At 38.8% G+C, this 24,049-nt stretch overlaps 6 protein-coding genes across 8 annotated transcripts; 4 read left to right on the top strand and 2 right to left on the bottom strand.

Annotated features, from left to right (window-relative positions):
* Nucleotides 1–888: 888 nt before the first annotated feature.
* Nucleotides 889–11,495, bottom strand: LOC141841356 (uncharacterized). Of its 3 annotated transcripts, XR_012602797.1 has the most exons (14): nt 11,199–11,495; nt 10,918–11,104; nt 10,529–10,601; nt 9,276–9,417; nt 8,477–8,586; nt 5,817–5,948; nt 5,604–5,742; nt 5,391–5,534; nt 4,560–4,720; nt 4,211–4,285; nt 3,909–4,050; nt 3,270–3,539; nt 2,121–2,352; nt 889–1,906 (listed from the first exon to the last, which is right to left on the bottom strand). XR_012602797.1 is itself a non-coding variant. In XM_074729515.1 (13 exons), exons 1-13 carry the CDS (start codon nt 11,463–11,465, stop codon nt 2,206–2,208), a joined length of 1,989 nt encoding a protein of 662 aa, XP_074585616.1. In that variant the 5' UTR covers nt 11,466–11,495; the 3' UTR covers nt 1,957–2,205. The 3 variants fall into 3 exon arrangements, 2 of the variants coding, with proteins under 2 accessions (XP_074585616.1, XP_074585617.1); XM_074729515.1 differs by lacking the exon at nt 889–1,906 and having other exon boundaries at nt 1,957–2,352; XM_074729516.1 differs by lacking the exons at nt 889–1,906; nt 2,121–2,352; nt 3,270–3,539 and adding an exon at nt 3,554–3,823.
* Nucleotides 11,496–11,840: 345 nt separating this feature from the next.
* Nucleotides 11,841–12,652, top strand: LOC141840330 (large ribosomal subunit protein cL37 alpha-like). Its single transcript, XM_074728280.1, has 2 exons — nt 11,841–11,926; nt 12,212–12,652. The coding sequence occupies exons 1-2, from the start codon at nt 11,854–11,856 to the stop codon at nt 12,559–12,561; spliced, it is 423 nt and encodes a 140-aa protein (XP_074584381.1). The 5' UTR covers nt 11,841–11,853; the 3' UTR covers nt 12,562–12,652.
* A 138-nt stretch (nt 12,653–12,790) lies between these two features.
* LOC141840329 (uncharacterized) lies at nt 12,791–13,280 on the bottom strand. Its single transcript, XM_074728279.1, has one exon. The coding sequence runs from the start codon at nt 13,264–13,266 to the stop codon at nt 12,832–12,834; it is 435 nt and encodes a 144-aa protein (XP_074584380.1). The 5' UTR covers nt 13,267–13,280; the 3' UTR covers nt 12,791–12,831.
* A 1,466-nt stretch (nt 13,281–14,746) lies between these two features.
* LOC141838463 (SUN domain-containing protein 2-like) lies at nt 14,747–17,108 on the top strand. Its single transcript, XM_074725949.1, has 2 exons — nt 14,747–15,864; nt 16,685–17,108. Exons 1-2 carry the CDS (start codon nt 14,812–14,814, stop codon nt 16,979–16,981), a joined length of 1,350 nt encoding a protein of 449 aa, XP_074582050.1. The 5' UTR covers nt 14,747–14,811; the 3' UTR covers nt 16,982–17,108.
* A 1,842-nt stretch (nt 17,109–18,950) lies between these two features.
* LOC141837561 (protein ETHYLENE-INSENSITIVE 3-like 1a) lies at nt 18,951–20,516 on the top strand. Its single transcript, XM_074724941.1, has one exon. It carries the CDS (start codon nt 18,951–18,953, stop codon nt 20,514–20,516), a length of 1,566 nt encoding a protein of 521 aa, XP_074581042.1.
* A 767-nt stretch (nt 20,517–21,283) lies between these two features.
* Nucleotides 21,284–23,841, top strand: LOC141838464 (uncharacterized). Its single transcript, XM_074725950.1, has 7 exons — nt 21,284–21,601; nt 22,646–22,738; nt 22,832–22,976; nt 23,071–23,181; nt 23,257–23,339; nt 23,414–23,471; nt 23,556–23,841. The coding sequence occupies exons 1-7, from the start codon at nt 21,329–21,331 to the stop codon at nt 23,633–23,635; spliced, it is 843 nt and encodes a 280-aa protein (XP_074582051.1). The 5' UTR covers nt 21,284–21,328; the 3' UTR covers nt 23,636–23,841.
* The last annotated feature ends 208 nt before the right edge of the window (nt 23,842–24,049 follow it).

Below are 24,049 nucleotides of genomic sequence, written 5' to 3'. Positions count from 1 at the left end.
GTATTTATATGGGAAAGATCTGACACCGGACGCGAACATTTTCAAAAATAAATTGAAATATTGGGGAGATTGTTTCGGGGATTCACTCAAAGATGGTTTAGGTCCGCTTCGGTTCATGCGAATCAGAATCAAGAGATATATTTTATTTTAGCATCTATAATTTGCAGTCTTTTTAGAATTGCCCTCTACAGTTATAAACTATCATTTTACCTCTGGTTATTTTAATTGGTTGTTTAAATTCTTCGCAACTGTTCGACGATATGCCTCCGGGAGAAGTGTTCGACGATATGCATCCGGTAAAATTTTTAAATGGTTGTTTAAATACCTCTATAGTAGCCTAGGACCGATCCAGTGCAATGGATCACGCCTGCGAACTGTTCGACGATATGCCAAGCCGAGACCTCATCGCGAGGAATGCCAATGATCGCCCGGCAGGTCGGTCGATCGAGAGAGGCGCTGCAGCCGTTCTCATCCATGCAGTCGTAAGGCCTGAGAGTCCTCTGGACCAGGGGAAGTGGGTGCTGCAGCATGGCTACCGAATTCATAGGAAAATCGAGTTGGCAAATATGCCGAGCAAGCTAGTGGATGTGGAGTCGAGGAATGACGGGGCATATCTCCTCATGTCGAACATGTATGGTGAATTAAAGAACTGGAAAGGAGTTAACGATGTGGTAAGGAAGGAGCCAGGCTGCAGTGCAATGGAGGTCGGCAGCAAGGTCCATGACTTCCAACACAAATGAGGTGATGCTCGATGTTGACTTTATTCTCTCAACTAGTCGCCTGAGGCGCATTTGCACGTTTAAGGAGGCTGATGAAATGAAAGTTACGAAAAAGGAAATGATTTTGCCTACAAACAACAGAGAGGATTTATATTGTTTCGAAGAGCACACAAGCATTCAGATCAATTTGAAGTGTAACTAAACGCTGCAAGCTTCAAGCTTCTTCAGCAACTAATTCGAACGGACTAACAAGTTGGCCAGCTAACCACAATGGCAACAGTAAGCTATTCATCATCAACCACGACACCGATCTCACCCTTGTCAAGCATGTCGGCTGAATGCCCTAGTCTTCCTCTGGTTATTATAGTGGCTCATCTTCCATATGCCACCGACGAGCACACCAAGAGTCAAATTGACAGCAATTTCTCTCCCCACGTTCGGTCTCTTCAGGGCCGGATGAACCACCTTTGCCACCGCCGGTTGCTGAATTGCTGCAAGACATGAGATGAAATTATCTTAATATTGAAACGAACAGTACTTAAGACTACTAACAATATGAAGTGCCAAAGAGTGAATGAACCCAAAATTCAAGGCAAGAATTCGACTGCAGATGACATCTTGCATGAGAGCACATAAACCTAATTATGATTGGCACTACTTCACTGAAATGATGGAGCAGAGAGCTGAAGAACCCTTCAGAAGGGAACTAAAGGTGTGAAAAACTGTAACCCACACTTGATGCTGTAACGTCGACCAGGATGTATACCAGGCGGCAGCCCACAGTATGTGTTTATTTAAATCAATCGACTAAATATAACTCTATAGTTACTCTTTTAAATGTTGTTGGAGGGCAATAGATATTCCATACGAGCTCTATGCCAACACCTCCATCAGTTTTAAATACCAATCGGCAGAAGTTGACTTCTGCAAGTTTGCATATGTTAAACCTATGCACAGTGCACCATACAAAATTACATCGTTGTCACGAAAAACCACCAGTGAGAACTTCATTCCAAGGCATACGTTTGCAATCCACTTGATTGATGGTGAGCATACCTCGCTGACTAGTTCTATGCATTTCCCCACTGTTTACCAACACCAGGAAGTCACATAATCTAACTTATTTCAGATAGCAAAGAACCCATGGCAGAACGGCCGGATACCTCATCTTGCTCTGATGATGCACTCTGCAACAAGACTCAAAAAACTGAGAAATTAGGATGCCATAGAATAATTGATACGCTTCACTTAAGGTCCATTTACTTGGATGGAAAGTTAGGAGGCAGAGAAAGACACAATTACATATGTAGCTCCATCATCGATTGCATCTTTTATGTCATTTTCCCTTCTCCCCTTCATATTTTCCATCCAAGTAAACAGAATTTAGAGGCAAGAACTCACCCCAAGGGCACTGCTACATTTCATAATCATTTACACTTTTGACTAATCTAAAATCAGCAGTCATAAGAAGAGTAGCAGCGACATCTCATTCACATTTTTGAGCTCGCACCACCTCAAAGATCACATCACCATGCAGGTCTACAGAAGACCCATTGGCGTCCCTTCTGCAATTTACGACAGCAACAATGAGTCTCTCACCTGTCAGTGTGCAAAGGTACATAGCCTGTTCAACCTACACATTGCAGAGATCATATCACATTAATTACGAATAGAGACAAGGCCAATTACCATGACATGACACAAAAAGAACATAAAGTGATATAGGCTAGCACTAAGTAACCAGCAATATGAATATATGATGTGTATTCTGAAATTGATTACAGTGATAAGTTTTTGCAACTACTGTTAATAATAAGCATAATGAAAAGGTAGAAAATAAACAAGTACTAGTGATAGAATATCTTCCAGTTGGAACTCTCCTGTATGATAATCTTACAAAAATGATACTTTTAGAAACTGCTCGTCGAGTGGTAAGATATATAGTAACTAGCAAATTAAACAAATTTATGCTACCAGCATCTCATAGTGCAGCAACACTGTGGATGGCAAATGTTCAAGAAATCCTTTTTTCGTAATACCACCATTTTGTTCAGCATTTAACTTTCAGATCATTGAGAAGCCATTGAGAGCATGAATCCTAAAGGTTTGTCCAGTTAGATTTATCAAACTCATCCATGGATATACATACCCTGCAAATGTTATATAATTCAAGATAGCACGATCAACCAACAATGTGTTGAGCCTAGACAACATTCTCTTTGATAGATGTTGATTGGCAGGCAAGTAGGTATCTAATTGTATCGGGTCAACATTGATGTCATAAGGGCACAATATGTTTTAGATCACAGTTCCAGTTATAGGGTCAGCTACATAGATCATATTATGATTAAAAATAAATTGGAAAACGAATTTTGCAAGATGATCTCAATGTATTGTTCTGAAAAGTTAATTTGTTTCTGCTTTCTAAGGTTTAAATCCTTTTTCTTATGGACTTTGATAAGGGGTATGCCAATGCCACCAAAAAAAAAAAACAAATAGAATACTTCGGAGACAGCTGATCAAAACATTTGCTGAATTAACAGATTATACCACAGGTAGCTGAATATATTCATCTGGGGTGATCTGCAGCAACTCTGTAGCAGTTTGGCATGTACACCATGCAGACAACCGACCAGTTTCATCACCTAGTGTTACTTTCAATTGAAAGCTATCAAGAATTTCACCATCACATTCCAAGTGACAGAAACTGCAAATCAAGGATCCGTCTGATGAAACTCTCACAGGATATCCACAAATGGCATGAGATTTTATCAAGCAAACATCATGATGCTCAATACTGACAACACAGGTGCGACATATCTGTCAATAAAAGACCAATCAGCAAATACCATTCACATTTTGAAAGAAGAAAATTCATAACGAGAATCTATACAGTCAAACTTCCAACAGAGCTACATGACATTTCACAAAAGATCCCTTAAGCGACCCAGCTGCCTAAACTCGAGATACATGCTCTACACAATAGTGAAGAAACATGGTAGCAGTCAAGTCAGCATCCAAGAATCAGCAAAATGAAACTTCTGCTTGAACAAAAATTATCAAATGCTTTCAGCATCTTGTAAGACATTCTTCAACATAGTCTTCTAAACTAATATTAAAAACAGCACAAGAATTTAAATCTGTGAAAGTTTAATGTAAAGCATGAAACAAAAGGTTAAAGATACTTACATGTGTCTTTGTCGTCGTCAATTTAGAGATATCAGCTATACAAGATGACTTGTGAAGGCACGATGAGTTCAATAATGCTGGCAAGCAGCTTAAGTTAATTAAAGTATTCCCTACATCCTTCTCAAACCATGATACTTCCAGCCTGAAAAAGGAAAAAAAAAAACTGATTGCCCAAAAAGATGATGCTTGATTGAGAATATATGTTCAAGATAAGCATCACTTGATCTTTCATGGTAAAAGTAAACATGACTGTATTTAAGTTGCAAGGAATTGATAACTACAAAAACTATTGGAGTTCTCACTTCTTGTCTGCATTCAAAGAACAAGTCAAGCCTGAGATGAATACTGCATGACCTATTCCAAGATGTCCAAGTGACCTGAAAAAAATGTGTTAAATTATAATGCAATATAGGAATTGAAAATTAAATGAAACAAACAGATCTTAGCATTTCTAACACCCGAATAACTAGAGCAAAAGTTTTAATGATACATATACTTGTGATTATTAGATGGTATAGACTATAGAATATTAACCTGCAGAGCAGATAAACAGGTACAAACAAATTTTGGTGATCTAAAGTCAACTGGAAAAATCATAGAATCTTTAATTAATTAAGATAAATAAGAACAACACTGTTTAAGGATAGTCACCAAGATCTAACAAAGTGCAGTTTTGCCACAATTGCTCCAGTTGTATCTTCAAGCTTTACCCTGAATATAGTTTCTAAGCTGTTTGCTTCCCTGTGAACGTATCTAACAACACCATAGACACTAACCCCAGTCATTTTATCTCGGAGGTCAGCAACAAGTAACTGCAGTAGTCACAATGACACTAATTAAAAAAATAAAAAATACTGATGAACAAAGAAAACATCATCTTAGCTATAGTATCCCAAATTGTAAGGTAAAAAATGATTGTCTCTTGTGATATTATAAGATGCAAAAGACAGAACAAGATTTTAGATAAATTATGCTTACATTGAGCAAAAAGCATGATTTCCAAAAGGGGCCAATTGTGAATAAAATATCTATCATTTGCTAAAAGAATCTTTTTCATCCACAATATAAAGGGAATTTAGACTTTAGAGTAAATGTGAAATTCGGTTTCGGAAACTAGCAAGATTCATTTCCAAATTTGACATTGTGTCTATTGGTAGAATCAGGCAATTTGAGCAAGATATGATAAAATGGAGAAACAACATCAGTTTAGTGATAAAGCCATGATAATCATGCATCAGAAAGTGTGTAGCTTAGTAAATATGATAGGCATATAAGAGAAAATTGTTGTTCACCAACCATCTGTGCCAACATGGTATAATATTAGCCATTGTTACACATTTAATTACATATTCTCAAAGTCATTTTGTAAACCTTATACTCAGAACTCAATCAGAATTTGCATCATCATGCATGTACAGGGCTTCCAGTAATTTAAGTAGAGCAGAAATACATAAGCACTAAAAGCTAAGAAAGGATACATACTTGAAGAGGGTAGTTCTTGAAGTCAACTGATCCTTGTGAATTTAGTGGTAGCATAACTTGCGAAACATTTAGCCCTTGGTTTTGACATAATGTGCCTGAAAATTTCGACCCTGGACTCCTCAGTTGTGTGGAAGAAATTAGTACCTAGTATATTAGATGACAAATCATCAAAACCAAGAAACATGATTGGCATATCTCATATGTATAACCTACTTGTTCCTCCTGTTGTGTGAATGGAACCATATATATCCGAGTGGCACTTCCAAATTCAAGACATAATTCTTGACTGGTAATGTTGGCATCGTCAATGTGAGCGATAAAAGGTTTGTCTAAAGCAAGCATATTTCCGGGACTGAAAATTTTCTAAAAATGTTGGTGAATGCTACACGAGTACACCATAATGACCAAATTTGGAAAACTGTTTACCTAAGAACATTGGCAAGGAGAACTTGATCACCCCATAACACAAACTTTATCTTGACACCTTCATTATCAACTAAAGTGACCCCTTTCCTCTCCACACCTCTAAAACTTTCCAAGGAACCAATTGAATCAATTCTGAAAAGGAAGGAAGAAAGAGCATTTGAAATATAATATGAGATTGTTTGGTGGCAACCTTATATTTCATCTTCAAATATTCATGGAATAAAAAACATCACAAAACAATTTGAGCTTGGCAAGTTTCATATAATATATTAGCATGGAGAATAAACTTGAAAGAATTTCCAAAATAATTAATTCAAAAAGTATACACCAAAAGTCCAAATTTTGATGGAAGCTCTAGGTATAGCTGATTTTCTTTTAATTATAAAAGTATGATGATTGCTCCTGTCTATGCGATATATATTCCCTTATATGAAATAATTATCCAATAATGAAGCCCAGCTGATTTCAATCAACAGAATCCAGTTAGCCTCATCATAGACCTGATAAGTCGCTTTGCAGTCCATGAAGATCATTATGTCACGAGCTTGACTTTAGCAGTATTCACTCCTGTGACACTTAGACAACTTATTCCTATAAAATTGCTAAGTCTAATTCGCTATAGACCAACACAAGAGAAGCCAAGATCGAGAGGATTTGAGAAATTAGTAAGGAGGGTGCTTATTATTCTTGAGGTGAGGAAGATTTACAAGTGAAGGGAGGTATTTATAGCCTCATCATACTCTAGAAAGCCCTTACAAAATATCTAGATATTTTTATGATAAGAAGATTTTAGAGAATTATTTACAATGTTCTTAAGGAAGAACCCCATAGACCACACCATGAGCCAAGAGGGTGGACCAAAGAGTGGATCAAGAGCTTCTCTTGAGCTTGAAATCTGGTGGGACATGACACTTAGCTCAAGCAGCACTATAAAAGGCATCTTGTTTCTCTATCTTAACACCAAAGGAAACATGACCATGGCAGACTTTTCATATAGTTTCCAATAGAATGAAGGGTTGCAAACAACACAAAATCTATAAATTCTATTTCATTCAGGACTGATTTTCATAATTACTTTTATCTGGAGTTTCCTATCATAATCTAGGCGCATCAAGCATAGAGTTTGATCAAACCAAAACACATTTTAGAGTGGTGAGGCATTTCTTGTTTAAAGATTTACCTAATGGAATCCAAGTATTATTATTTTTTATTTCGATTTTATTTAGATATGATCTAATAAGGCACCTTTTTATTAAATCATGTTGGCATTAGATAAAATATGTGTGCATACTTCGCATACTGTATACCATGTATTCATACTTTTTCTAAAACTCCAATTTAGTATACAAACTGTCTAAATTAGTATAAGTTATGGATAATTAAATATACAACCCCTATAATTTACTTGCTTGCATGTACCGCCATATTTCTCTACCACTTTAGCTGACATATGACTAACTCAATTTAATCTAAAATAAGTTAATAGATGTATTATTAGGAACAATAAAATGTAGTTTATTTGAAATGTGATTTAATAAGTCAATTATGAACTAATGTGGATATTTCAGAAAAAAGTGAGAGGCACATGGAATATTGGCAAACTAAAGGGTATGAGTATAATTTGCCTTACAAATTAATTTAAAGATCCATAAAAAAGCATATCCAGTTCTTTTTGTCTTTCCAAGCATATGTATGCATTATATGGCATATATCCTTGCAGGTTCAATTTGGTCTTGTTTTAACTGAACCAAAAGCTAAATTTTTCCTATTGTTCATAACAAAACTGAACTGATAACCCCTCCTTTTCCAAAAACCTCCACTTTAGTAAAAATATGACAACTTAATCCAACTAATATACGTTAATATGTATATTTTGTCATCTAAGTGATTTTCTATATTTAGTCAAAAAATTATTTAGGTGGAATAAAATGTATAGTAGTTTATTTGAAATTTGATTTCATAAGTCAATTATGGACTAAAAATTATCTTTATATACACACACAAATATCTGACATATATCCTTACCAGTTCAATTAGGTTTCATTTTCACCAAACCTAAACCTAAATTTTTCTTATTTTCATACGAAAACTGAACTGATAACCAATTAACTGAATTTCTCAGTTTGACTTGATTTGGTTTGGCTTTTGTGTTCCAGATGTCCACCCCTAGCCCCAAGTCGTTAGAATATGATAGAGTGAAACCTTTGCGGGATGGACAAAAACCTAAATCACAATTATGATATTTTAAAAAAAACTCAAAAATACAATAGCAAGCAAGATGGAATTATTTTCTCTTGGCATAAGAGATGACACGCTTAAGACAAATAAGATTGTCACTTAGTATCACAGTAAAAATCAGAAAAGCATAAAGCTTATGAGTTGATTGAATAGGAACTATCTGCACATCTATTTGATCTATAAAAATGTTTTCCATAGGTTAAGCAAAATAATTCTTATATTGAGATAAATTTTCTGGCCCTATCTAATATCTGCAGCTAAAAATCCATTAAGACGCTTACTATGACAATGGTAATATCTTATGATCTTAGGTTTTATTGAAAAAATAACCAAAAAAGGCCACCAGAGTACTGGTGAGAGGTTTAGTTAACAAACACAAGAAAAAAAAAACTAATAAACTGTTCGGTGACAGAGTGACTTGCCTTGCATAAAAGGAATAAGAAATGCCATTTTTAAATGCATCAACTGATATGGATGAGAAAGAGTCTGAACAAAACTGTGCACCAAGCAAAAGTGCATCTTCATCTTGATCCTACAAAATTTAGGGTCCAGTCAGCAAAACAGAAATGTAAATTTATGTTAAAACTTTACTAATGATTAAAACCAGGAGCTAGATAGAGGAGTCTCTTGACTGAGCATTTCTAAATATCTCTTATTAGCTTTCTTAATTTGCTTTTCCACATCATTTTTAGCTTAGTTGCAAGCGTTGTGTTTGACCTGTATTGCATCTTCTGCATTCTTGGTAGCAATCATTTTTTATTTACTTATATCAAAGACACTCAATATTGTTATCTTGCATAGGATAGCTTTCTTAGGACCTATACGAATTTGTTGCGCTATTACCTATTAGAGCTGTCTAATTACTCATGGATAATTTTTTTTTTTTTAAAAAAGAATCATCTTTTGCTAGTAACCTCAACACATCAATTTCAGATTACCATCTTTGGTTCACTTATTTTTTTTGCATATGTTATTTCTCAATAGCTTGATGCTCTAATCTAAAAAAATTATAGCATGTCAACCACAGTTTCATAAGTAAAAAAACTAATTAGGGGAAATATCTTACTCCTTGTAATTTTTCTTGGGAAAATAGGATAAAAAATGATATAATTGACAGTGATACAACAATACTAGTCTAGATGCAACTCCATCTCTAAAATAGAATCAAAGAATCTACCAAATAATCTGAAGGCACCAAAATAATTGATTTCGTAAGATTACCTCATCCAATAATACAACGAGATATTCTGTAGGCAAAAGGCGAGGATGACCAGAACCATCCATAGCACTTCGAAGACAACATCCTGTTAGGAAAATCTCACGGCCTTTCTTCAGAATCTGAAACTCCACCAAATCATAGTATCTGCAATTATATTGTTTGCATCACTTCAAAAACCACCTAGGTGGTGACATAGGTCGACCAAGTGACTGCTTTTTAAAACCATATCTGTTGGATAACCAACTAGAGAAATAATTCAATATTTTAAAAAGAAAAAAATAACACTTAAATTCAGGGAAAAAATGAAAGAAACAAAAGAACTATAGCTACGAATTGGAAGATTAACAGCAGAGGCACAATTTCAGAGAAACATCCCTATGTATGACTGTCATTGCTGTCAAAGACTCAAGCCAAGATCAGGTTTTGTCATGGATCACTGTATTCAAGGAAAAAAAACCAAAGCAGTCCCAGGATGTTGCAACCAATGAAACACAAAATCGAACTATTAGCTTGACATGATGATAGTTATTGCTATATATTAAGTCCGCAACCCAAATGTCTATTCTTATCAACATGAAAAGTGAAAGTTGAGTTTTCAGATTCCTTTTTTTTTTGGCAAAAGATAGTTTCAGCCACATAAAAAAGGATTCAGCTAAAATGTAGAAGTTACATAAATGTTTCATGATGCAATTAAAACAAAATGAAGAATAGGATTCATATCCACAGCTAAGAATTAAAGTAACACTTAATCAACAAGGTTTGACAATTTGTAGGATACCCGACCTAACACATCGGTTTGCTCTATAGTCAGCAAGAGTTCAAATAGTGCATACATGAAAAAAGGAGGAAATTTAACACATTGTATAACATAGTACTCATTCCATACAGAGAACACTAGACCAAATCAATATTATGCTCTCAACATGCATAAGAAAAATTAATCTACAGAAATCTGCTAATTACTAGGATGTTATGCTTATCCTAAGCACGTGCCAAATCCACAATGTGATGTCACTATTCATTCCTCCAATATTTTTATAAACTATTTGAAATGATATAGTGCTAAACAGGGGGAATGATTCTTAGGAAATCATTCCCCCTGTTTAGCACTAGATATGAAGTTATAGCGCTTGTTGGAGCTCAAACCACATAATCCTGCCTAAACTGAAAATCATTCTTAAGAATTGGATGCTCAAAAGTTGGCTTCATATATTGGGCATTTTGTAGGCTGATTATTCTTGTGTTACAAATTTACCTACGATGAAGATACAGATCAATGGTACATGAGCTCCACATGTCTCCCAAGCTAAGCAAGAATATGTTTGTACCTAGTAAAGATATGATTAAAATGAGATGAGTGCCATAGTATGAAATCTATAAGATCTGAATTATATGGAAGATCTGTTTTGCCAGCTACAACTAGGTTATTCAAAAGCAATATTAGGAAAAATTGAAGAAAGAGGTAATAGATTCACTTATAGTTTCTGCAGATACATTCATTCAGAAAGAAGAAACAAAACAAATATTATCCAAGAAACTAAGCGATGATTTAATTCTCTATGAACGCCAACAACGATTCTTAAAAGGAGGGTGCAGAGAAAATTTATATACTGTGATTAGAATAATACATCAATATCACTGTACCTGGAAGAAGGAAAGTGTCTATAACAACGGCCTCAATGACACTGCTTGGAGAGAGGAAGTTCTTCTCATAAATAGAATCGATGGTGACAGTATGTGGTAGCTTCATTCTTTTATGCCTCTTCTCCAGTGGAATTTTCCATTCTAGCTTTTTCTTGGAGGTCATGTATCTCCGCTGCTCAATCCAAGCCTATCCAGCACGTCCACAATACAAAATCAGAATGCATCATTCAAAGTAGAAAGGCAAAATCAAGAGAAGGAGCGGGATTTGATTGATGAACTACCTGGAAGAGATCAGATAGGAGGATGGCAGGGGTAACACCACTGGAATATGTGACACATGACTTGAGGATTCTCGATACGACCCAGCTCCAAGGAGGGGCAGACGCATCTCCACCGTCGCAGACTCCAGCATCAGTATCGTCGTCAACGTTAGAGGAGAGCATAGATCTGGCGTACTCCACGAACTGTAGGAAAGCATCTTCCTGGTCCTCAGCGGAGGTGGTAGCACCTTTGAATGCGGTTGGGGAGGAGGGATCCGCCATGGACATCGCCAGAGTTCTAGCTATCTTCGCCCGAGGTCGCTGCTAGGTTAAACGAGGAATGGGTTCTGTTTCAGTTCACTGTGATAAATTGGTTCGTTCGGCTCTCCGGTTCGCTCGTTTCCGGTTGGACCGGCATAGCAATCCGGCTCGCCTGACTTTTTGGAGTGATCAGATCGCTAATCAGAGAGGACCTTTCTTCTTCTGGTGCCCGGTTTAACCGAGTGAACCGAGGAAATTTCAAACCATTCTAGCAACCGTGGCATAGCTGCGGTGTAAGTGCCCGGCCCAGTAAACCCGTCAAATTGGATCCGGATGGCATTGCTACATCGACCCGCATCCGGCCCTTCGAAGAGTGTATTCTTATCCTCGCGGCCAATCCACTTGGGAGGCGGACATGGCTCTCCTTCCTCGCCTCTCCTCTCCTCTACTCTCCTCTGCGGCAACTCATTCCATTTCGCCCCTTCCATGTAAGTAATCTTCCCGCCCCTTTGTTTATCTATCAGTCGCATGGTTTCTATGGCCAAGTCTTGAACCCCATCTGTGTTTTTCTCTTTGCGGAATTTCTACGAGCATCTGGCAGGGCTTCCGTCTGGTATTTTATTGCTGTAATAATATGTGCAGATTTGTTCTTTGTTTTCGCATGAGATCTCAATCACTTGTTAAAAGATGCTATTTTTCTCCCGCTCAAGTTTTCCTGTCTTTTTTTTTCTTGATTCGACTTGTATTGACCCAATATTCGATTGCATGTTTAGTTCCGAGGTTGCATAGGGACTTCATACTTCAACCAAGGTCCCTCTATGGAGTAAGAATCTCCTCGCCTTCTTTAGTGGAGAGGAGGTTTACGATTGTTCGTGCTTCTTCGGAGATGGATGGGAAGGAGGGTGACGAGCCGGGCGATGCTCCGCAGGAGCAATCCGAAGCGGCTGTATCGGTGGAGAATCTCCCTTTGGAGTCGAAGCTGCAAATGAAACTCGAGCAGAAGTTGAGGATGAAGCTCGCCAAAAAGATTAGGCTTCGAAGGAAGAGGCTTTTACGGAAGCGAAGGATGAGGAAGAAGGGGCGTTGGCCGCCGTCGAAGATGAAGAAGCTCAAGAATGTGTAATCAACGATAATGGAGATGTCAGGTTTGGGGTTCCACTTCATTTTCTTGTTATTTTGTCATAGTGAAAGACTGCCTGAAACTTATCGTGCTTCGTTAAACGTTTTATTGCTGAACTATGAACTATGAACGAAGAACAAACCAAATCACTCTTTCCTAAAACAGTCGATGCATCGCGTTAGAATCAAATTCAAGATGATTATGGAGAGAAAATTGCGTGGAAAAGGAAAGAAGAAGGGGTTAAAGAGCTGTTATCAATTTTATTTCAGAAGGTCACATAACACCCCAAGACTCAGGCATCGGAAAAACCGGCAACAGCGAGTCGAGGTCCGACGACACCATCGGCAGCCCGAACGCTCCCCCGTCGAGCTGGTGCAGGAACAGCTCCGACGTGTCGAGCGTCGGCAGTGGGATTTGCTGCACCGGCGGCACAGGCGCCGGCGAAGCGGACGGCTCGAGCCCCTCGGCGCCGGTGACACGCTGCACCATCTCCCGGAAGTTGGCGCGGTCGGCGCTGATGTAGGTGATCGACGATCGGTTCGCCGCCACCCCGCCGCGCGACTTCCTCTTGGCCTTGGCGATTCTCCCAGAGGCGGGCGCGCTGCGGTTCCGCCGGAGGAGGGCGGCGGGAGAAGGCGAGGAGAAGGAGGAGAGGGAGGCGGGGAGCGCGCGGGCGAGGGCCTCGGCGTCGCCGGCGATCCACTCCATGTCGGTGGCGTGGGCGAGAGTGGAGTGTGAGCTGCGGTCGAAATGGAGGGGGGCATTAATAGGCAATGCGGAGAAAGCGCGTTCAGCGGACCACGTGGCGTCACGTCAATCGAGACAGTCAACCGCGGTTTGTGTCGGAGCGTTTAGGGTTTAAAATATGAAAAATAATTCGTGATTGGAGGAAAGCTAAGTTCACCGTCAAATTTACGTCGTGGGTGGGCCCAAGTGAGGGCCCTTTGCGTCTTGACTATTTCACAAACTATTTAAAGGGTATTTTACAAGACGACAGAAAGAAGGCGTTCTGTTGACTTTCAACTCCTGGCGTCCCCTGCGTGTCACTCTTATGATGAGTAACCATTCCAAAGCCTTGTCTATCAGTGTTGACTTTTGTAGATTATGCAGGAGATTGTATTATAACTATAATGACAATTTCAGAAGGGATCTTATCATGAAGATTTTATTAATCATATATATATATATATAAACATTTGGTTGATCTGATCTTGTCGGCTACATTGACATGTTATGGTCAACCCAATTTTAATATAAGTAGCGTCAAACATAATCCAAATGCCGAGATGCTAAATTGAGCCAGACTCGTCACAGCATATCCTTTTGCGGTGCAATTGACGTGTACAATTTATTGGAAATTAAATTTAAGATAATTTTTATCTGCAGAACTTGCAAGGATGTTCTTAATTATTTTTGATATTGTTTAAAGGACATTTCATGCTAGTCTTTCATTTGAAATATTGTTGGATTAAAATAGTTTTAGCAAAAATTATTATAATTTTATTTTTTTCCTTTCCAACAAAACAGGACTTTGGGTCCACCGTCGTCCAACCAAAAGACGAGTTGCTTCGAGGGTCGTCGTGTTCCTGCACCGCGAGTTGATAAAGCAGTTGTTATGTGTTTTTATCAGCATATACCTTCGCCAATGGCGATGAACCCTTTATGTGGAGCAATCGTGACACCTCTTCTTCTACCGAACCAGTAAACGGGTACGTCAAGTGGGTATTTTTTACATCAATTGGACGCGACTAGGCTTCTAGATCTCGATTGTCGCTCCGCCGCTGGATCCACGAACCACCCAGTTGCTGCGGAAGACGACGACCGCCGATCGCCTGAGCGGACATCATGATAATTTCTGAAACCCTAACCCTAGTTAGTCGCTGTTCCACACCATGTTCTTGCCGCTCTTTCCCCGGTTTTGCTTGTTCAGATTTCCTGGGGAGCATATTTCTTGTCGGGTTAGGGTTCGGATAGGGAACTCCTGCTTCTGGCAACAACTTTGTTCGATTCGCTTGTATGCTTGATTTATCTTAAAGATTGTATTTGGATTTGGTTTCTCGATTTCTTTACCCCTGAATTTTGCGTCACCGGTTGTCTGTGCTTGTGGGAGATTCTTAGTTTTTTATGTGTAATTATTATCTTTTCGTCTTCTTGCTAAAATTTCCGGGATATTTAGGTTGTGCTTTAGGGTGTGCTTAGATTCTGGCTGTTTGTTTCCTTTGCGAGTGATTGAACGAGTGCCAAAACGAAGCCATGTCTGCTGCCACTGCCGGAGCGGCTGCAGCATCGCCAATTTCTAATAGCAGTGCCTCTCTGAGTTTAGACACAAATGGGAAACCAAATGCACGGAGGAGAACAATGGTAGTCGTGGAGAAGAGATTAACCAATGATGGTCTTACCGAAGGAGCAAATGGGGTTTTGAATGGCAAGGATCTGAGCCGTACAATAAAAGGAGAATCTGTGGTTGAGAGAATGAAAGACTATTCCAAGTTGAAGAAAGGGCTGATTACTTCATCCAACGTATCTCCACGGCACAGAAGAGTTGTCCCAAAACCTGTAAAGCCCAAGTGGCAGACTGTTCTGAGTGTTCTTACCAAGAATTGTTTGCTTCTTGCTTCACTGTTGTGGTTGGGACAGACTATATGGAGATGGACTTACAACACTCGGGATAATGTTAACTCGCCCTTTGTTGCTTTGGAGTATGAAAATAGAATTTCTGAAGTTGAGACATCTTTAAAGAAGACTGCCAAGATGTTACAGGTCCAGTTAGATGTAATTGACAAGAAAATTGGGAGTGAGATTGGCATGGTGACCAAAGAATTTATTAAGCAAATTGAAAGTCAAGGTGCGTCCTTTAATGAGGGGTTCAAGAAGTTGGAATCCATAACTGATTCTTTGGAGAAGTCTTTGGGTGAGTTGAAAGAATTGGATCTCATTTCAAGAGAAGAATTTGAGAAGCATGTCGAAGAGTTAAAGAACAGTAAAAGTGTGGATGATAGAAGTAGAAATCTGGATTCAGATCAAATTAGAACTTTTGTAGGGGATGTTGTTCAGGAAGAGATAGAAAAGCATGCAGCTGATGGGCTTGGAAGAGTTGATTATGCTTTAGCTTCTGGCGGGGCTAAGGTGGTTAGGCACTCAACATCTTATGGTTTTGATAAAGGTACCAATTGGCATAAGATGCTGACACCAAGCTTTGGAGAACCTGGACAGTGTTTTTCTTTGCAAGGAAGCAGTGGATTTGTTGAGATTAGGTTAAGAACAGGGATAATTCCTGAGGCTATCACTTTGGAGCATGCTGCAAAGGTGTGTTTTATTTTTAAATTCTTATTTGTTTGTTTTACTTGCTCCTGCTACATTGCTATTTATCCTTTTGTTCATGGTGGCTTTTATTTTGCCACAACTACGTTATTATGTGCTACTATTAGATCACAATGATAGTATTGATGCATGTGTGAATAATTGATTACTATCCTACATTTGCTTATCTTTCCTAAAGCAACACGCATGTATATCCTTTGCCATGCTAATAATGTTCAATTGTCAAACACAAAACATTTTCTAACTTTTCCATGCATAATTATGTTGGCCCTGGTACACATGTGAGATTCTATTATGTTATTTTGTAACAATAACTCTACTTCGGACTTTCCAAAGAGAGTAGGTGGTTTCAATCAGTTATTAAGTTTTCTTGGCATTCCAATGCTTCAAGTTCCCATATTGGATGAGAAATTAGGTTGCTAGCAAATCAGTCCAACTAAACATTCTCATTAACAAAACATGATTAATAAAACTAGCAATAGATATGAAACTTGATTACAATGACATAATTCTAGACTTACATAACAAAGAGAGCAACTTGATTGGCAATGTGTTCATTAGCATTCTCCAATACATTAGAACCCTGCTATTTGAGTTGCAAGCTCAAACAGTTAGAATCCTACTAGACAATTGGCAATGTATTCATTAGCATTCTCCAATACCTGTTTTTTTAGGCTTTGAACAATATAATTCAATTACTCATCATAGAGTTCTTTTGCTCATATAGATTCCTCACCGTGTGATGTATTTTTTTTTCTTCACCGAAACATATCTTGATGCTTCTCCTTGAATGTATGATATGCAGAGTGTAGCATATGACAGATCCAGTGCCCCAAAAGATTGTCGCGTATCTGCCTGGTTTGAGTCACCTGAAGATGGTCTATCCAGTAACCCCAACCAGGTGTTCACCTTAACCGAGTTCTCCTATGATCTAGAGAAGAGCAATGCACAAACCTTTGATGTCGAGGCAAGCAACTCTGGCATGATTAACATGGTTCGGTTCGACTTCACCTCCAACCATGGGAACTTGGCTCATACTTGCATCTACCGATTCAGGGTGCACGGTTATGAACCCAGCTCTCCTTCAGCTATGGGTTTGTAGAACTGAGATAGCATGCGGGTGTATTATCTTATAACCCTGAACATTGTCTTTTTGTAGTGTCAAATTTGTACCTTTTTTTGTTTCTAAATCTGGTATGTTGTGGCAATGAGATGAATGCTAACCTTAATCGTTATTGTCGTTCAGTCGACATGGGCATTTAAATTCAAGATTACTCACAGTTAACTTGGTTGTATGTAGTATGCAGGTACTTGCAAGTAACGAACCTGATTGCTAACTACCTGAACCGATTCAATCGAAGAGGTCAGAGCACCCTATAAATATATTATTCATTATCATCATATAACCCCCTAATCTTTTGACACTTTAATATATTTTACAGGATGATGTGGAAGGAATTCTCAGCACTATGAATTTTAAAAGAAGATAGCAGAGGCGCTTTAATCACTAAAGAGTAGTGCAACTAAGTCTGCACATTGTTTCAAGTAATCAAAATCTTTAAGTAGATTTGGTTGTCTAAACTTTGTAGTTACAGCATAGCTATTCTTAAGTAATGACAAGACCATGCAGCGAACCAAGGGAACAGGGGCACTATAAAATCTTCAAGAATCTAACGAGAGATCTGTTGAAAGATTAGGTTTTGGGGTATGGAGCCAGGGAACTGGGAGATCCAAGCATAGATGCATCACCCCCGGACATGTTTTTGCCATTTTTATCTAGATAAATAAAATAGTCTTCCATTGTTTATTAATCTAACATGTTACTCTTTCTGAATACTGAACAATAACCATGTGAACAGTAATACAAATGTAAATATTTGAGAGTTAGGATTTCAGTTCAGTAGAGAGAATCTGTTGATTACTTTCTGAAATACACTGCATTTTGATCTAGTGGAAATATTTTTTTTTTCTGACGCATACAGCTCAAGATTCCTAGACATAGTTGAGGATGTTTTTGATAAAGAATCTAATCGGCCAAAATAAACTGCCAAAAACTAAGATTAATTCAGTAGTACCTGTAAGTTTTAAATTTTTATATGTTCAAGAACTAAAAGAAACTGCCATACATTTAAGAAACATGTTCCTCGAGAAATGGGCAAAAAGAACTTCCCCAGATGTAAATTGGCATTGCAAAGTTGGAAAATTAGCAAAAGATGTTGCATTCCTCAAGAGTATGTGGTGTTGTACCTTGTGGTGACCAATGATTTAGGAAGTATCAATCATGTTTTATTATTATTGTATTTATTTTATTTTTTTCACAATCTCTTTGTTATTCTCAAGGTGAAGTCACGTGCAAAGGTGTGAATCATGTGGATCACAAGGGAGGTGTTCAAACTAACCTCGAAGGCTTTGCATGATCATTACGGGGACTCACTGTTTATCTGATTTTTGTTCTATCCATTTCTTAATTTAAGAGAAAACAATTCAAATAAAAGATTGGCCAGTCATAAAGTTATTTTAAATCATGCATCCTGCATGAATCTTTAATTTATGTGACATAGTATTAATAGATTAGTGATTAATAAATCATGCATGATCATGCTGCCTTCTATTAAACCATTCGCTTGCTCGCCGTCGTCTCCGTCGCCCTGCTGTTACCTGTGCTGTCGCAGCACAGTCTCGTCTTTTGTCTCTGTTTCTTCTGTAGGATTTCCAGGGAGAGGAGAAAAAGTTTAAGATTTTGCGACTGTAAAAGGTGCTTTCTTTATGACTTCGTAACTCTTTCTCCATGTGTGTGTGTGTGTGTTCTTGTTAAGCCTCCAGTTTTTTTGTGTGTGTTCGAGCCCAGTTGTCGATGCATGTTGTTTCAGATGATCATGCTTGCTTGCATACGTTGAAACCTGTAAGTTCTGGTACAGAATGGCTAGATGCAGAGTTGCTAATGAGAAACTTAAGAGGAGTGTTTTAATTCCTCTGGCTCTTAGATTCAATGTGCTGCATTTTATTGCAATCATCATTTTGAGATATCGTTTGTTTAATCTTTTCTGATAGCAACGTTGGCTGGGCTTCCAATGGAAGGCGTAGCGTTCCCAATTAATTGCCGCACGCAAACTGTCCCTCCCGCGGACAAAAAGACTCTCATTTATGGATCTTCCTGTTCTCCTTCCATGGGAGAGAGGCATCTCGGCGAGCTACCCGAGGATTTTGTCGAGGCTAGCGACACAGACAATGGCGATGAACGCGCTGCCATAGAAGAGCTTGAACGCCGAATTTGGAGAGACGAGATGCTGCTGAAGCGCTTGAAGGAGCAACGGCAGAACAAGCAGAAGTTGCTGCAAGGCGACTCCGCAAAGAACGAGCAAGCTCGTCGGAAGAAGATGTCTCGCGCCCAGGACGGCCTGCTCAAACACATGCTAAGAATGACGGAAACATGCAACGCCCAAGGATTTGTATACGGCATAATTACAGAGAAGGGGAAGCCTGTAAGCGGCGCATCTGAAAATTTGAGAGGCTGGTGGAAGGAGAAGGTCAGGTTCTACCGCAACGGACCTGCAGCTATTGCAAAGCACCAGGCTGATAATGCGATTCCGGGTTCAGATGGCGGCGCCAAGCCTGGTGCTGCAGGCCCTCAGATCTTGCACGAGCTACAAGACACGACTTTGAGCTCGCTCCTGTCGGCCCTCATGCCACATTGCGATCCGCCTCAGAGGAGGTTTCCCCTGGAGAAGGGAATTGCTCCCCCTTGGTGGCCGACTGGGGAAGAGGATTGGTGGCCTCAGCTGGGGACACTCGCTGACCGAGGCCCGCCGCCATACAAGAAGCCCCACGATCTGAAAAAAGCTTGGAAGGTCAGCGTCCTGACCGCTGTAGTCAAGCATATGCTGCCTGATATCCACAAGATCCGTCGGATGGTGATGCAGTCCAGGTGCCTTCAGGACAAGATGACTGCCAAGGAGAGTGCAGCATGGCTAGCTGTTGTGAAGCAGGAGGAAGAGACGTACGTGAAGTCGCACCCTGATGCTCGCTTCCTGTCCTCTGCTGGTAGCGTCGCCGGAGCTCTCTCCTTTAATGGCAGCTGCAGTGAGTATGATGTCGAAGGTGACGATGAAGGCGAGATGGAGGAGATGAACGTAGAATTTATTCAGAAAAGGAGGATGGACGAAGAAGAAGAAGAAGAAGAATCAGTCGTCAGCCAACGCAAGTACACTAGAAACACCACCCTTCCCGGAGGCGTTGGAGTGGCCCTCCGCCGCAGCTTCCAGCTCCCTTCGAATCCAACTTCCATCGACATTTCTAGTCTGGGAATTTCTTCCGACGGCCAGAGATCGATCAGTGACTTGATGGGGTTCTATGAAAACAAGCTCAATGCCAACGATCCCACGAACTCAAGTCCTCAAGACCAGCATCTTCTGCCTGGGGCTCAAACAGATGGCAGAGCGAGTCGCTCGATGCAGCAGCAGCAATTCTTTCTCTGGGAGGACATGCCAGATTTTGAGCAGAGATACAGGAACCAAATCGGTGAAATGGGTGGTGCAATCAGCAGCTTCTCTTCTGGTATCAGTGACATATCTGCCATAGAACAAAGAGGAATAGGCAACTCATTTCAGAAGACTGGAGCTTCCAACTGGTTTTACTGAGGAAATTTGGAAATGGCAGCAGCTTCAAGTTGTTTATAGCACTTGCAGTAGAGAATCAAACCATGGACAGTTGTTCTTAGCTCATCCTGCACTAAGAATCTACTACAGATGCTAGTGCTCTACTCTGGAGCTAGCTTTGTACCGAATCTAATGCACAGATCTGTTGCCAATTTAGTATTTGGCTCTTGATGCATTTGCTTGATATCTCAATGACTGTATCTTTAAATTTTGAGAATTTAGAAAATTTATTATGAATTTTCACTTTTAGCTAATAGATTATGAAATTTAAATTTTAGGATAAATCTATTTTTAAAAAAATAGAATCATATGTGAATTCTTTAATGATCAAATAATATTTTTATTATTATTTTTGGTACCCGATTATACTAAAATTTCGGAATGGAACGAACAACTTGAGCTATTTAGTAAAAAAAAAACAACCTCATTAGTTTATTTTTTTAAAAAAATAAAATAGATAAAATACTCATTTAATTATTTCTATTTAAAAAAAATTAAAAAATTTTGAAAAATGATTTTCAATCATTTTAATTTGTCAAGTTACTACACAAAAGCTTGATTTATTTTCTTGTTTTGTAATTAAAATAATTTTCACCTATAAAACTAAATAGATTATTGGATGATACAATTTTTTTTTAAAAAAATAGTTTCATAATTCATTTTTTTTTATACAGGGAATTTAAGAAGTGTTAGGGGGGCGATTAAAGAGATTTGCCATTTTTCTTAGCCCTAACGAGACAAACCTGCTTGATCCAGCTCTCTTCTTCCAGGCTACCACCCGCCGCCGAGCAGCGATGGTTCGGCCGTACGCAGTGAAGGGGAGAACGCTCAAGAAAAGGAGAGTGGAAGAACCAGCGCCGGACGAGGAGGAGAGGACAGAAGATGTCTCTGAGGTGGGAGAACAAGAAGGGGATCAAATAGAGGAAATCGTTGACGAGAGGCGGGCGGAGGAAGCGTTGGACCAGATTCCTGGCCTCCCGATCAATGCGCCGGTCGACAGAGCCAAGAGGCCGGGGGTCATATTCGTCCTCGAAAAGGCTTGCCTGGAGGTCGGAAAAGTCGGAAAGGTAAATCCTCCTCTCCCTTCATTTGTTAATGGCGTTTGCATTTGATTCTCACTGAATATTCGTACGTTTGATTTTTCTGGATTCAAGCGGACATGAGTTTATTCTTGTGAAGAGAAACTGAAGATGTGATTGTGCATACTTACATGTTGTCTTCTCTGCCACCTACACGTTTTTATACAAATTTATTGCAACAGTTTGTATGCTAGGTCTTTGCACAATCTGATTACAGGAGCTTGTGTACTAGGTTTTGTTTCTCTTTAGGTTTACAATGTTAAAACGATGGGTGTAGATTATATCATAGGAATATCCATAAATGAGATTAATTCGTTAGGTACTCCACCTGGCTAACACAGGCAAAAAAAAAAAAAAATCTTGATAGTTGAAACTTTGCAAATACTAGATTCCCTGGAAAATAACAAATTCCTTGAGTGTGTTATGAGCAAAACAACTAGTGATGAGAAAAAATAACTAGGAGAAATCCACTCTTAAAATGTATGGGAGAGTGGGGAGCTCAATTGACGAGTGAAATTAATCTGTTTGATCTAAAATTTATTCAAGAATTATCATCTTCCTCTTATGGAATTGCAATCTAAAGGCTAATGCTTTTACTGATAACAAGAAGAAAGTTATTGTGACAATATGTCATTATGAAAAACAGAATCAAGTTGACTTGGCACGACAAAGTATATGAACAAAGTAACTAGGAAAGAAATAAATTTGGTTTTGTGGTTCAACGTTATCCATGCATAATTTTTAGTTCCATGTCATTTAGGTTCTCTTTCTGTATGCCACTTTCAATGTGGGAATTTACTCTTTATTTTTGCTGAAACGCCAGTGGGGTGGATTGGTATATCCTAATTGAAGGCAAACAAATTCTGCTTACAGATTGGCTAGATAGGTTAATTTTTTTTTTCTATTTTTAATTTTTTTATAGACATAACAAGTTATTAAGTGAAAATGTTCCTCAGATCTCTTGTATTGTATAAAGGAGGCTAAGCACCCATAGTGATTGTTTGTCTAAGTAACACTTTTGCTTGTATTCAGAATTTTCAAATCCTGAACTCAGATGACCATACAAATTATCTGAAGAAGCAGAATTGCAACCCTGCTGATTATAGACCAGACATCATTCACCAGGTTAGTTGATAATGATTGTTAGCTGCTTCCACTTTTTTTTTCTGTTGTGGATATCTTCTCTCTTTATTGACAGGCAGACGAACTCTTGTTTAGGCCCTTCTTGCAGTATTTGATAGTCCCCTAGCTAAGGCTGGTAGGCTGCAAGCTGTCTACGTGAAAACAGAGAAAGGAATTCTGTTTGAAATTAAACCACATGTTCGTATTCCAAGGACCTTCAAGCGCTTCTGTGGTCTTATGTGTAAGTACATTGATCTTCCTCTATGTTGCTTCCAGTCTTTATGTATTAGATTCCATTAGTTTAATATATGGAAATACTCCTGCAACTGCTGCAGCACAGTTGCTGCAAAAGTTAAGTATAACAGCCGTCGGAAAACGCGAGAAGCTTCTTAACGTCATAAAAAACCCAGTGACTCGTCACTTGCCTGTCAATTCCAAGAAAATAGGTGATAATTGCTTCCTCATTTTTTCCCCCTTTTAAAGGCTTGAGGTTGTTGATTGTTGATTTCTCAACTTTGTAGGCCTCTCCTATAGTTCAGATAAGCTGGTTAACTTGTCCAATTATGTTGCTACTGCTAGTGACGACACTCCACTTGTATTTGTGGTACATATAAGAACCTGAGATTTTTTTCCCCTCCATCTTCTTATCATCATATGACTGGAAATATAACTTTTCAGGTTGGTGCAATGGCTCACGGAGTGATCAGCAAGGACTGCATTGATGACTTTGTATCCAGTAAGCCTCATTGTTAATCGTCTACGTTCTTAGCAACATCACTTGCCATGGTAGCTAAAGCCATTGTTGATTTGTGTTTTGCAGTATCAGAATACCCCTTGAGCGCCGCATGCTGTTTGAACAGGATTTGCAGTGCATTTGAGCAAAGATGGAAGATCACATAGTAAGGGACTTGTTCTATAATTCCAGTTTGTTGGCTAGCAATCGCCAAGGTACTCACTACTTTTTGTATGCTAAGAGCTTATTCTTCTTGGCAAAGTACTCGTACGCTATTTGGCGGCGGATATATAAGGATACCTACTACCATCCCTGATTTTATCATCTCTCCTATAAGTATTTTTGGAATATTCAGTCCTATATCTATACTGCATTTTGCGAATTCTTTTCTTTTAAATTATTCTTCAAAAAAAAAAATTAAATGTGAAAGAATTATGATAATTTATTAACCATAAGTCTGTTGGATTGTGGAACTCACCTCTAAAGTAAACCGAGCATTTGTGTGACACCTGTGGACGTGTGAGTAATGCAATCTGTCACAATGCAAACCTGTGGACTGCTGAGAGTGTAAACAAAAAATT

This window comes from Curcuma longa, chromosome 11, assembly GCF_044706935.1.
Source record: "Curcuma longa cultivar G26 ecotype Majalengka, Jawa Barat chromosome 11, ITB_CL_G26_1.1, whole genome shotgun sequence".
In the NCBI taxonomy this organism is placed as follows: domain Eukaryota; kingdom Viridiplantae; phylum Streptophyta; class Magnoliopsida; order Zingiberales; family Zingiberaceae; genus Curcuma; species Curcuma longa.
The sequence above is the reverse complement of the archived record's forward strand: the minus strand, read 5'-3'. Positions and strand labels throughout refer to the sequence as shown.